The following is a 13,087-nucleotide window of genomic DNA, read 5'->3' as shown; positions in this document are numbered from 1 at the left end:
CTAGCAAGGCCCTCATTAAATACTGGTTGAATGAATGAATTTAATGAACAAGCAGTAGACTATTCTTCCTTGTTGGGGTATAGAGGAAAATATTCCAAAATAGGAGGCCATAACAAGGTGGGCAACCTTGGACAAGTTATGTAGGTTCCATGAGATTTTACCTCCTCAATTGTAAAATGAGGTATTTGGATTGAATGATTGCTGAAATCAACACAGCTCTAAGAAGTCATGATTGAATGACTGAGATTTGATTACTTTTCACTCTCCCTGACATTTCAGGCAGTGAAATACAGCATCCTCAGTGTATATACTCCCTTCTTAATGAATAGTGAAAAGGGAGAAATTAAACAAGATTACAGACAAATTCATTTTAGTAATATCAACATATGACATGATCATTATGTAATATTTCAATGCCTCTGCTGAAAATAGGCCTTACTCCTAAAGAAGACATCAGAATTATTTTGTAATCTACCTGACATTTCAATTAAAAGGGAGATAACTAATGTGTTTATTCCATTTCTTGGCTCATCATGTTCTAAGAACCTAAGACTACATCACGGCAGAAAATAGCTATTACCATTTGAGTAGGCAGCTCTGGCATGAAAAAAGGCTCACATAAGTGATGAAATTAAATACCACCTACAAAACATTCATGTTATTTACTTACGCATGTAGACATCACCTACCTCTAAATAATTTATAATAAAATGCATTAATACTGTCATGCTGGACGTCCTCCCCTTAGGTTGTATCTACTCTTCATTCTGCTCTGTGACCAGGGAGTTGTCCTACATGGGTCCCTACCCTCTGGCTCCTGGTTGGGCTCAGTCAAAGTGAAACATTGGAAATGAGGATAAGGGAGGACAGTGAGGTTGGAAGCATTATGTCCCCAACTCCTTGCCCTGCAGAGTTGTGCTGACTAACTGTGTCCTCTACCAAAGGTCTCAGCTCCTGTCAAGTGGCTCTCCCCACATCAGCCTTTCTGACTCTGCTCTATGGCTCTGAAGCAGCCAAGCTACTGAATGGCCCCTTGTGATTGCCCTGCATTCCAACCCTCCCTTGTCAATTGTCCTCTTACATTCTTCTGGACTTATCCTAATTTTGCGTGTTCTATCCGTTTCCTATTAGGAATCATTAATATAGAAAAACAGTAAGAGAACGAGAGACAAAAAAATTAAGAGAATGGGAATATAGTTTATGTCCTCAAACCAAGACTAAAAAAGGGTGCTGTAATTGAACATAGTTAAAGTTAAAAGGAAGCATTTAGCTCTTGTTTGTGAATAATATATATTTTGTGTATCTAGTTAAGAATTATGACCTCCTCCTGAATAAGCCATTAAAGCATTTGAAATAATGACCTGGAAGCAAGGTACAGAAGTCTATTTGTTCAAAGATTCAATATTATACAGATTGCTTGAAATCAGACACCAAACCATCTTCCTAATAATGCTTTAGTACTAACTTTATACTTTCTATCTACAAACAAGAAATTCTTATTTCATGCTGAGTTGTAATAATTCTTGGACTGAAGGAGTAGAAAATATATAATTTAATGGTTGTGTAATATTAATCCAAATCTTTAAAAATTAAACTCTGATGTACTCCAGTATCATAAACATCATGTTTTTAATGAGAAGCAAATTGCTTGAAAGATTACAAAAGTAAGATGAGATATAAAAGTGATCTTAAAACTCTGAAAAAAATAACATAGCATTATTTTGACTCACAAATTTCTATAGGGAATAGTTTCTTTGGTTTATTTACACGTTTACTGGCTTTTGGTAAAATGAACAAAATGTGGAACTATGAAAGAGTAACATTCAATACAAATCAGAGATAATATGAGGATATGCGGAACAATGAGCGCCTGTATTGGTTTTAAGAAAAACAAGCTTTCTCTAGACCATCAGCTGGAAGTCAAGAGAGAAGCTTTAAATTCAATTCTTATCACTTGCACTGACTTTCTCATCCCCCTATCCAGAATCACTCAAGAATTCTAAAAAGCAATGTATTTAAAATCTGTCTCAACAAATGTCCCAAAGGGCTAGTTAAATACACTTAGCCTTAACTTTAGTTTGTCTTGCAACTCCAATAATTCTTGACACACACTTCCTGTTCCTATTAATTGATGGAAAGTGAAAGGAACTGTCCTTAGGGAAGTGCTTATTTCAGAGTTTATCATCCTGCATATAAAATTGCTGGCTAGTTCCCATCCACAAGTTTGTTATTCTTGGACCAGAGACCAGAAGAAGCTTCCACTCAGCTAACGATGATCAATTAAGCCTTATTATGTGTCAGACACAATACAAGGTACCAGGGATAAAAAGATGAATAATGCAGATCAATATGGAAAGTGCTATGCTAAGGATACATAAATAGTGCCTTAGAAGGTAAACCTAGCTATGTCTGGAGAAGAGGGAGAGGGAGGAAGGCTGAGGAAGCAATACTGAAATTGAATGCTAGCTGGACAGGAGGGTTTTAGCAGGCAACAAGACAGGGAGAGCTTGCCAGGCATATAGTAAATGCCCAAATATCTCAATAACAATCCAGTGGCAGAGCCTCATGAAAAATAATCAAGGAATACAAGATAGGACAAAGAATGGAAAGTAATAAACCTTAATCAAAGGTCGTTGGTGTGCCAAGGACACTGCTAACATTTTTACTGCAGTGTTCAGAGGAAGATGCAAGGAGGTGGCCTTTGTTCTGGTCTTACAGGTAGAGTAAAATTAGCAAGTGAAAGAGGGAAATAAAATTATTCTAGCTGAGAAAAATCTGCAAAAGGCAAATAAGCATGCAAGTGCATGGCCGCCATCTCTCTCCTATTTCCATTGTCACCCTAGAGATGGTGTTCAGTCCTGTAGCATCAGACACCATTTTAAGTGGATGTCTCTTTTGTTTAGATCTCCAGCTCTGAATCCTCCCTTGAGCCACCTATCTATACCTTCAGATGTTTGTATGGAAGCTCCACTTAAAGGTCTTATAGTTATATCAACTGTTTAATGTTCACTACTGAACTCCTGATTGTCTTTTTTTCAAACCTGTCGTTCTTCCTCTCTTCCATCTCAGTATTGGTACCATCATCCAACCAGCTGCTCTAGCAAAAACCTAGGCATCATTCTTTGTTGTTGTTGTTGTTGTTGTTGTTGTTGTTGTTGTTAATCCTCACATGAGGATATTTTTCCATTGATTTTTAGGGAGAGTGGAAGAGAGAGGGAAAGACAGAGAGAAACATTGATGTGAGAGAAACACATTAATTGGTTGCCTCCTGCACAATCCTTGACCAGGGCCCAGGCTGGGGAGGAGCCTGCAACCAAGGTATGGGCCCTTGACTGGAATCCAACCCAGGACCCTTTGGTCCACAGGCCGATGCTCTAGCCACTGAGACAAACTGGCATGGGCTAGGCATCATTCTTGATTCCTTTTCCTTCACCCTTCATATCTACTCCCTCAATGAGCATTTGACTACACTCAAAAGCATATCTCGGATTTGAACACTTCATTTCCTATACTTGATCATAGCCAAGAGGCCAAGAAGTAATCTCACTTCATTTTCTGAGTGCAAGTGATCATTTTTGCCTTATTCTCTCTGGCCTCCTTGTTTCTTCTTCCCTGCTCTACCATCCATTCATCATTCAATAGCCGAGCTATCTTTTACAAATATCAGCCAGATCAGGTCACTCCTTGCTTTAAGCACTTTGGTAGCTTTTCCTTTTTTCTAGAACTAAATCATTGTCTAATATCAAGTCCCGAGCTAGCTTGCTGATCTCACCTCCAGTCTTAATTCACACCACCTGCTCCAGCTACACTGGCTTCTTCTGCCCAGTTCTGAACATGTGCAAGGTCCTTCCCACTTAGTGCAATTGCACCTAAAATTCCCACTTCCTGTAGTGGGAAGATCTCCCTTATCTCTTTCCGTGGTTGTCTCACTCATTCAAGTTTTGATACAAATGTCATTTAAAAATTATGCCTTCTAATAGTTCTACCCACATTTTTCTAAATAATCACCATACTTATTTTCTTCTTAGTGTAATATTCTGTTCATTCATTTATCTCTCTTTCTAGAAAGTCCCAGCTCAATGAGACAGAGGTCTTATCTCTCCTTAATCACCATATCCCACATACATGGCACAGTATCTGGCCTACAGCATGTGCCATATAAACATTTGTTGAACAAATGAATGCCAAAATCAGTAATGTCTTAAAACTACAGATAAGGGTTGAAAGAATCAAATACATGAATGCATTATGTACCATAAGGATTGAAAAGGATCATTTGGTTTGATCCTTTGGAAGTCACTGGTGAGAGTAGTGTATTCAGAGAACAGTGAATTTGCAATGTAGGAATGCCATGGGTGAGGAGTAAAATAGGAGATGTCAAACAATAAATATTATAAGATGCTTGACTGAAAAGGGAACAATGAAGAGTGTGTGGTTACAGTTTTGGGAGTCTAAAGAAAGTTCTTTTAGATTTTTATTAATGGGTGAGATTTATGTATATTTCCATGTGAGGAAAAGGAAACAGCAAAGACTAAAGGCTGCAGGTACAGCGGGGAGAGAGGTAGATGACAGAGCAAGGTTATGAAAAAGTGGGATTGGGGAAAAGGATCTGGTGCCCAGCTGAGGGGAAAATCTTGGACAGAAGGTAGGACACCTCTTCCTTTGAGGGGCAAGACATCAAGGAAGGTATCTTTTAGATATCTTGCCCCTCAAAGGGAGATAAATGAACTTGATCTCCCTTACCTCTGATAAAGTGAAGAAGTAGAGGCTGGTATAGAGCTTAACATAGTGAACAGGTTTTGGAATACCACCATGAGAAACTGAGAGGCATTGACCAGGAATCCATAAAAGGAGTGCTGATTGTCAATGAAGATTATCAGTTGAAATCATGACTATGGCACTAGTTTCTACGGTTGTGTAATTCATTAATCAATCAAATGTTTATTAGGTATATACTACCTTCTCTATAATTTAGTTCCCTTTGTAAGTGCCATGGTAAATAAATCACAGTTTCTGCCATCTCATGGGGGAGAGAAACAAGTATATTAATTAGCAAAGCCTTGTGATGAGGGCTATACTAGAGGATCAAAGGCTATAATGAAAGATTTCGGAACTGGAACTGTTCTTGATGGTAATAGAATCCTGGAGGAGGAGGAGGAGAAGGAGGTGGCTCATTGGAATGCAGGAAGTCATGGAACTGAGATTTGCAGGTGGGAAGGGCATTCAGACAGATGCTGAAGTTGCCTAGGAAGGTGGAAGGAGTTGTTTTGGACATCAAAGGAAGAAGGTGTTGTACCCGACAGGAGGGAGTGGTGAAGGAGGAAAATGACCAAACCATTTCCCAGCTTCTTGGCACATGAGGCATCAGAAGATGAGCATCCCTTCCCTCACTTAAGAGAATTTCAGTCAAAATCATGGAATAGTGTTTGGAAGGTTAAAGAAGTAGAGGATTGGATGTATGATGACACAGAGGTTTCAGAGGCCTGGTAGAAAGAACTGGAAAGGAGTAAATCAAGAGAGGGAGAGAGAGAGAGGAGAGAGAGAGAGAGAGAGAGAGAGAGAGAGAGAGAGAGAGAGAGAGAGGCAGTTTGACTGACTCATGGTACAGCAATAGATGAGGATACCAGAGAGTAAAGAATGAAAACAATTCATCCTGAGATGTCAAAAAGTCTCAGGTGTGACGTACTTCTAGGGCCTGCACAGGACACTGCACCAAATGGCGTCAGCGATCTCAGGATGTTAGGAACCCGGGGTGGGTCTACTTGTAGTCAAGGCATTGTCGACAAAGGATCACTGACTTGTCTCCAAGGCCAGTGCTGGGAGTAAGCAAACACTGGAACCCTGAGAAAAATGCTCTTCAATCCAATGTCTGTTCTATTTCAAATTTTAGTTTTGAAGTAGCTTTATTTTCTCTGATTATGAAAGAAATACATACTCATTGCAAAAAATAAAGTAACACAGAAAAGTATAAGGAATAAAATAAAGATCACTTATAAATTCCAGAGGGAGACAATATAATCACTGTTAACAGAGCCCTGTCTGGCACTGATAGAACGCCCTGGCCTTTGTTCGTTAGGGCTCTGAAGTGCACCTGTCAGTCAGTTTTCTCCCTCTCCCTCGCTTGTCCTCTCTTTCACGCCCATCTGTGGTGCTGCTCCCTTTCAGGCTTCATCCCTGATCTCCCCAAATTCAGATTTCAATCATTTTTGTAGTGGAGTCGCTTTACCCGGAGCTCGTCCACTTATTCATTAAGTGGTGAACGGATGTGGCTGCTGAGGTTGCAGGCTCTGATGGGCAGTCGTAGTGGCCACGGTGCTCCGGATGCTCCTTTTGGTCCTCCCAGGGCTCAGAAACCGCGTTGCTAGGGAAAATCCGGAAACCTCTGAGCTTTTCACATGCACTTTTAAAAAGAGAAAATGCCACATTGGGGGTGGGGCTAACCCATCCTCTAAGGCAGACCCTCTGTGAGTCACTCACTATCGTTCACCTGTGAGGTACTCAGTTTTTTACCAGTAAGATCCAGTCTCTCGACCCAGACAAAACATGGTAGGCCAGAGTCAAATAAACATCAACTTCAACTGCCCCATCAGTGGGAGAGCCCTGAGAGATGGTTTCAGCCCCTGATGATAGCACGTGTGTAATTCTGGTTTTCTCATCTGCCCCCAGAGAAGGAAAACGAAGCAGGCCTAACAAGAACAATGTTTGCTAAATTTGTCCTTTATTTTACCGCGTAAGTCATACCTGCTATATATCACAACACGGCTAATTTTTTCTTTTCTTCCTTCCTCCCACCTATCTCCTGCTACTTCCCCAGAAGCATAAAGCTTTCAACATCCTGCTGTCCATTAGCATAAATAAACTCATGCTTTTAAAGTATAAATAGGCTTGATGCTGTATTTGTTAAAGACTGTATTACCAGAAGGGATAAAAATATTCTTGAGTGACAGGTAGATCATATACTTTAGAGACAATAACATGCCTTTATTGTGGTTCCCTGAAAGTCAATTATTTTAACCGTAGATTAAAACCTTAGGTCTCAGCCCAAGTCACATTTCCACTTCAGAAATTGTTAAACCATACAGTGTCTCAGAATGTGACCCTTCGTGTTTTAATTTATTTTTTCTGTTGCCAATATATTGTAAGCAGATCTAAAAAATGAAAAGGATGAAGTGCCATTTAAATTCAATCTTCACTCTATGAGCCAATGGGTAATGTTATAACTTTTCTCCTTGTTTTTATATCTCTGTTGTTAATTTAAATTTTATGTAACATTTATACAACAGATCAGAAAATACTGGGCTAAAAAAGAACAGAATTGGCAAGAAATGGAAATGAGAGATCTTCGGCGTCTAGAAGAATTGAAGAAAATAATGGCTGAACAGTCAGTAAAAGACAGAGAAAGGTAAAAGAAAAAAATTAAATTGTGTGGTGATGGAGGTAGTGGATGGAATCTTCTATCCTGTGTTAGGATAAACAATATCAGTAGGAACATTTTTTTATACTTAATATAAACTTACAGTATTTATATTCACAAATGGCTAACTGATACTTCTGATGTATTTTTTTCTTTTTTTAAATTACTTTATTGATTATGGTATTACATATGTGTCCTTATTGATGTATTTTAAACTCTCACATTCATACATGAACCTCTAGTTTTTTATTTTGTTCCTTAGATAGTTCCCTAGTTAAAACCCTCACAGAAGATTCCATAGTATTTGATTGCCCACTGTGTACATGAATGATACTGGCTGCTGCTGTCACTTAATATTTTGACCCAGAAAGAGGAAAGCATTATTCAGATGAGAAGGGATACCCCCTTATTATAGCTGAGGCTGGGGAAGACAATACACAATTACATTGTGCTGTATGGTATTCACTGTAGTATACTTCATTTTCCTATACCTAGGTATAGAAAAAAATCCCTGAATTTCCTAGAATAATATTTGTTTGTTTGTTTTTGAACTGGAAAAAAACCAAATGTCCTAGAATAATGCTTGTTTGTTTGTTTGTTTTCAAACTGGAAAGGACATTTGAGATCAACTAACCCAATCTCCTCATTCTATGAATGAGTATACTGAGAAATTAAAGCTATTTTCCCAATGTTACTGTATCAATCAGATTCAGTGGAAAAGACAGAGACAACATAGTAATTTGAATAGGAAAATCTTTAAGTAAAGAATTATTCATTCTAACAGAAAAATCTGTTACATAAAAGGATAAAGAGAACTTTAAAAAGAGAACTTTATCCCAGGGATAAAGGAGGGTTCCCAAGAAAGAAAGAAATTTGGAGCTTTGTTTCCCATCCCTCTCCATGGTTGGGATTCAGCCCTCATTGTCGAAGGTGTGGTTGTGGCCCGTTGAATGGTGAGAAGTTCTTGGGTGGTCTCAGCAAGATCTCGTGCACAGTCAGCAGGCAAGCAGGAAACCCCCTCCTTGGTGCAAGAGGCCAAAGCTGAAAACCAACCCCTGATATGCTTGCGAGACTCCCTGGGACTCTGACCATGGGAGGGCCTCTAAAATCTGATGGGCACCTGATTATGAGGTGCCATTGGAACTTCATGGGCACAAGCACCAGGGCGTGTGTCTCTCACATGCCACCGGCTGCCACATGGTGGGAGCAAGAAGGGGTAAACACTGGATCCGGAAAGGAAAACCGCTTCCTTCTTTAGCGTCCTGCCAGCACTCCTTTCTGACATAACATTGTACGAGCTGCGAGAGAGAAATAATTACAGGGTTCAGATCTTGTCCTAGAGCAGACAATGAAGGGTGGATTTGGATTTGAGAGACAATAAATTGGTAATTGGCATAGTTATCTAGTTTTGCTAGCTCATGAGTGGACTTTCACAAAAGATAAATTAAGGATAGATCTTTCATTTCTAAATCACAATAAAGGTTCTTTATAGTTAGTCAATGTAAAAAAAAAAAAATTGCCCAGAACTATGTACTTCCTGTTCAATTTTGCTGGGAACCTAAAACTGCTCTAAAATAGAAATCAATTTTAAATATTGCTCCTTAGACTTGTGAATAACTTTGAAGGTCTTACCATTTGATACAGTGGGTTCCCTTGTATCCAGGAAGTTCCCGGTGTGACCTGTGGGACAGTCATTGCAGACTCCAATCACAAGATTGGGGCGTGAATCTGGAGTTCCACATAGATGCCAGGAAATCCCTAAGGATTTTCTAGATGAAATTCACATTACTTTCCAGGTATCTCAGGATTTTAGAGTTCAATTTAGTCTATTATAAAGAAAACAGAATATAGCAAAGTCCGGGCTCAAGGCTAGGAGGTGAAGCAGCCAGTGAGAAACCGGATAAACAAGCACAAACCAAGAGATGAGTGGAAATCAGAAGACAGGCCATGCCATGGGTCAGAGACAAAAACTCTCAGACAACTAAGTACTAAAGGACAAGGACAAGGCCAAGGTGAGGGTCAAAAGGCTGGCTTGATAGTCTGAAACTATGCCGGGGAAACAAAAGTGAGCCACAGGAATTAAAGGGGGTGGGAAAAACAGAACAGATTCGAGGTCCCAGCAGCTAGGGGACATGTATCTAATAGAATCTCTCCTCATAGCCGGGGGTTTATTTGATTACTGAGCCATTTTAGTCCTTTGCTTCCTGTCCCAATAATTATCAAGATTAGCTGACTCAGAACTCCAGTTGAAAAGAAGAAAAGGAAAGTCAGATTAATCTGCATTATGTAACAGGATAAAAATAGGCACATTATAACAAAGTAAAAAGATTACTAAGGACTAGGAACCAGACGACGAGGGTTTTAGTGTTAAATCTTCCTGAATAGTGGGTGACCTAAGGAAAAGCATTCTTTTCACCTCTACAAGGCTCTGTTTTGTGCTTTGTCAATGTGAACTGGATGATTTCTGTGAGTTAAGTGAGCTATTAACTCTTAAGGGTCTATGATCTGTATGTTCTGCTCATGTGAAATGTTGTAGATTAAGATTATTATGAATCCAATACTTGCATGCCAATGGAAAATCCATGAAAAAGGTCATTAAAATATTAGGATAATATATTAGGAAATAATACTCAGAAAATTGTGGGTGATGTTGTAGTTAAAAGCATAGTCCTCATTCTGCGATTTAGGGAAATAAAGTTCAGCATGTAAAAATTGCTGGTGGCTTTTTCTTCTGAACCAAAAGTTGTATTTTTTCATAACCATCCTGAAACTAAGAAATTGGTTGATTGGTTAAAATGTTTTTCTCCACTACTGAAATACAATTCACAAATCTCATATTTGATATTATACTTGTAGGCACATTTTTCTCATGTCAGAATAAGAAGGCTTGACACAGTTTTCAGATTTGTTAAAAACACACACATACAGCCTTGAGGGTTTTGGAAACTTCTGCTCTTTATTGTCTTTTTTATAATTCTAAGAAAGTTTCTTGAAAATAATATTCATAAATTAGCACATATATTAGGTTGAACCATAAGCAAATTTCACTTTTTGTGTAAAAAATGGTTAAGTATTCACAATTTCATGTGGTTCAACATAATTTTTAAAAAATAGCAATTCATTTATTAATTATATTTCCCTTCTCATTCTATTATAAAATATCTTTTGCCTTCATCTTTCTACTGAAATTATTGCCAGAGTTTTCACTACCCTGCTAATTTCCTGATGCCTTATTTTCATTTCTCAACATGCTGTAGAGGTTAAAAGGGAAGGCTATAGTCTAGAGTCAGGTTCTTGAGGTTAGAATCCTGGCTCTACCCTTTATAGCTGTATACCCTTGGCTAAGTCATTTAACTTCTCTGAATTTCAGTTTCTTCTTCTGTACAATGAAGGCATAAATAGTCTATACTTCATAGAATTGTTGCAAGGGATTAAGGAGATATTGAATTAACATACTCACTTCCTGGAACATAGTAGGTATTTATTAAATATATGTTATTACTATCAATTGACATTTGAAAACATGAGACACCTTCCAACATAAATTTTTCTCAAAATACATAAGCATTTGAAATATTTTAGATACAACATGTAATATGAGAACAGTCTTATAATAAATAAAACATTAAAGTTAAATCAGGAGCAAACTTTGATCACTATCTTCATACAATCTCTTCGGTAGAAATTATTTCTGTTATCAGTTGTTTAATACATAGGCATATATATACATATACATATATATACATTATATATACATGCCACCTATGTGTACCTACATAAAAATGAATTTAAGAACAGCAACAAAAAACAATACATTTTATGATAACATACCACTCTATTAGCTTTGGCTGTCATAACTGGTGACTTAAACAACAGAAATTTATTTTCTCACAGTTCTGGAGGCTAGAAGTCCAAGATCAAGTTGCCAGCATGATTGGTTTCTGCTGAGAACTATATTCTTGGCGTAAAGACAGCTGTCTTCTTGCTTTGTGTTCATACAGTGGGGAGAGAGAAGCAGCTAACTCTTTATGCCTCTTCTTTAAGGGCACTAATCCCATTACGAGGGCACACCCTCATAACTTCATCTAAACCTAATTATTTCCCAAAGGCCCTACCTCCAAATACCATTGCACTGGGGGTTAGGACTTCAACATATGGATTGTGAAGGGGCACATTCCATTTATAGCCACCATTTGTGTGTGTGGGGAAAAGAATATATGTACATACAAATTACCTATTTGTTATTAATACTATTTATTGGTTGCTGCTGTCATGTAAGGTTTTTGTTCCAATTAGAAAAGCTGCTTCCTTCTGGTGGCAAAGTGTTAGAAGTAGAAAATTAGAAAAAGGAAAGACTACCGAACCATGGGACACAGCTTGACAAGTACTGGCAAAGCTGGACGGACATCATTCCCCATTTCTACTCCTGGCTGGGCATCACTTTTGCAAAGTACAAAATGATACATGCTATCCTTGCAAATAGACTTACTGAATTCTTTCAAAATATTACATATTATCCATGTTTCTTCTAAAATTTAGCCATCTGGGATTTATTTTCATGAATGATAGGAGCTAAGTGTCTGATTTTCATTTTTAGGCCTAAATTGATAGCAAGTTATCTCAACACCAATTATTTGATGATTCATTCTTACCCACTGATTTGAAATGCCATCTTTATCGTATATTACACTTCTAATTATGCTTTTCTATCCATATGGACTCTTGATTAGATGAAATAAAACCTGATCTATATTTATATTTTCACATGCTATTTTAATTATTCTGTTTGCTATCTGATAGAGCAAGTGTTCACTCATTGTTCTTTTCAAAAATATCTTAATTAGTAATGCGAAATTTCATTTAAAAAATCCTGTTGATTTTTTGCCCTGAAATTTTGTTAAGGAGAACTGATATATAAACCAAATTTAATCTCTAATCTAGGATCATGCTTCCAGAATAGCTCTTCAGTTCAAATCCTCTTGTAGGTTCTTTAGAAAATTTCATAGCTTTCTGTTGTTGTAGTTTTCTGGTGAAGGCTTGGATATTATTTTGGAATTAGTAAGAAGCAGATTAAAACATTTTTTCTTTCGTAGGTCTGTCAGAAATAATGTCTGAAGTGGGAAGTGGCAGTGGGGTTGTAGAGATGACAGATGTTTATAAAGTATTTAGATTAGGTAAGATATGGTGGCTCATTTCATAGGGGTGGAGTTGGAGCACAGACAGAGAAAGAAGCGTGATCCTGAACCTTACTGAGCTTTTTCTGCCCTTTTGGGTCGAAAGCTTTAGTTATTTTGTTTTCAGTCTCTTTTATTTTCTAATAAATGTATTTGGCTATAGGCTTTTCTTTTCTCTATATCTTTGGCCACATTATACAAGGTTTGAAATATGTTTTTATTATCTAATTACTAAATTTTTACATTTCACGTTTGATGTCCTAACAATAAATTGGTAGATATTGGGGTGCTTGCCAGAGGCGAGGTTGCTGATAGTTTTCATTTTCTACAGCTCTACTTCCCAGGTCATTGCATAAAAATGTGCAGAAATTCAGCTTGCTTATCGGAAGCTACTAAAACTGCTACTTAAAATATATATATATATATTGATTGATTTTAGAGAGAGAGAAAAGGAGAGGGAGAGAGAGAGAACATCAATGTAAGAGAAATATCGATCAGC

General features: G+C 37.8%; 1 protein-coding gene across 2 annotated transcripts in view; it reads left to right on the top strand.

Annotated features, from left to right (window-relative positions):
- CCDC148 (coiled-coil domain containing 148) overlaps positions 1-13,087 on the top strand; it is a 169,181-nt gene that overhangs the window by 96,203 nt on the left and 59,891 nt on the right. For both annotated transcript variants that reach the window (XM_054723172.1, XM_028141192.2), the window contains exon 11: positions 7,284-7,402. In XM_054723172.1, the coding sequence (XP_054579147.1) occupies positions 7,284-7,402 (119 nt within the window). The remainder of the gene's footprint in view (positions 1-7,283; positions 7,403-13,087) is intronic.

This window comes from Eptesicus fuscus, chromosome 11 (genome assembly GCF_027574615.1).
Source record: "Eptesicus fuscus isolate TK198812 chromosome 11, DD_ASM_mEF_20220401, whole genome shotgun sequence".
Lineage (NCBI taxonomy): Eukaryota > Metazoa > Chordata > Mammalia > Chiroptera > Vespertilionidae > Eptesicus > Eptesicus fuscus.
The sequence above is the reverse complement of the archived record's forward strand: the minus strand, read 5'-3'. Positions and strand labels throughout refer to the sequence as shown.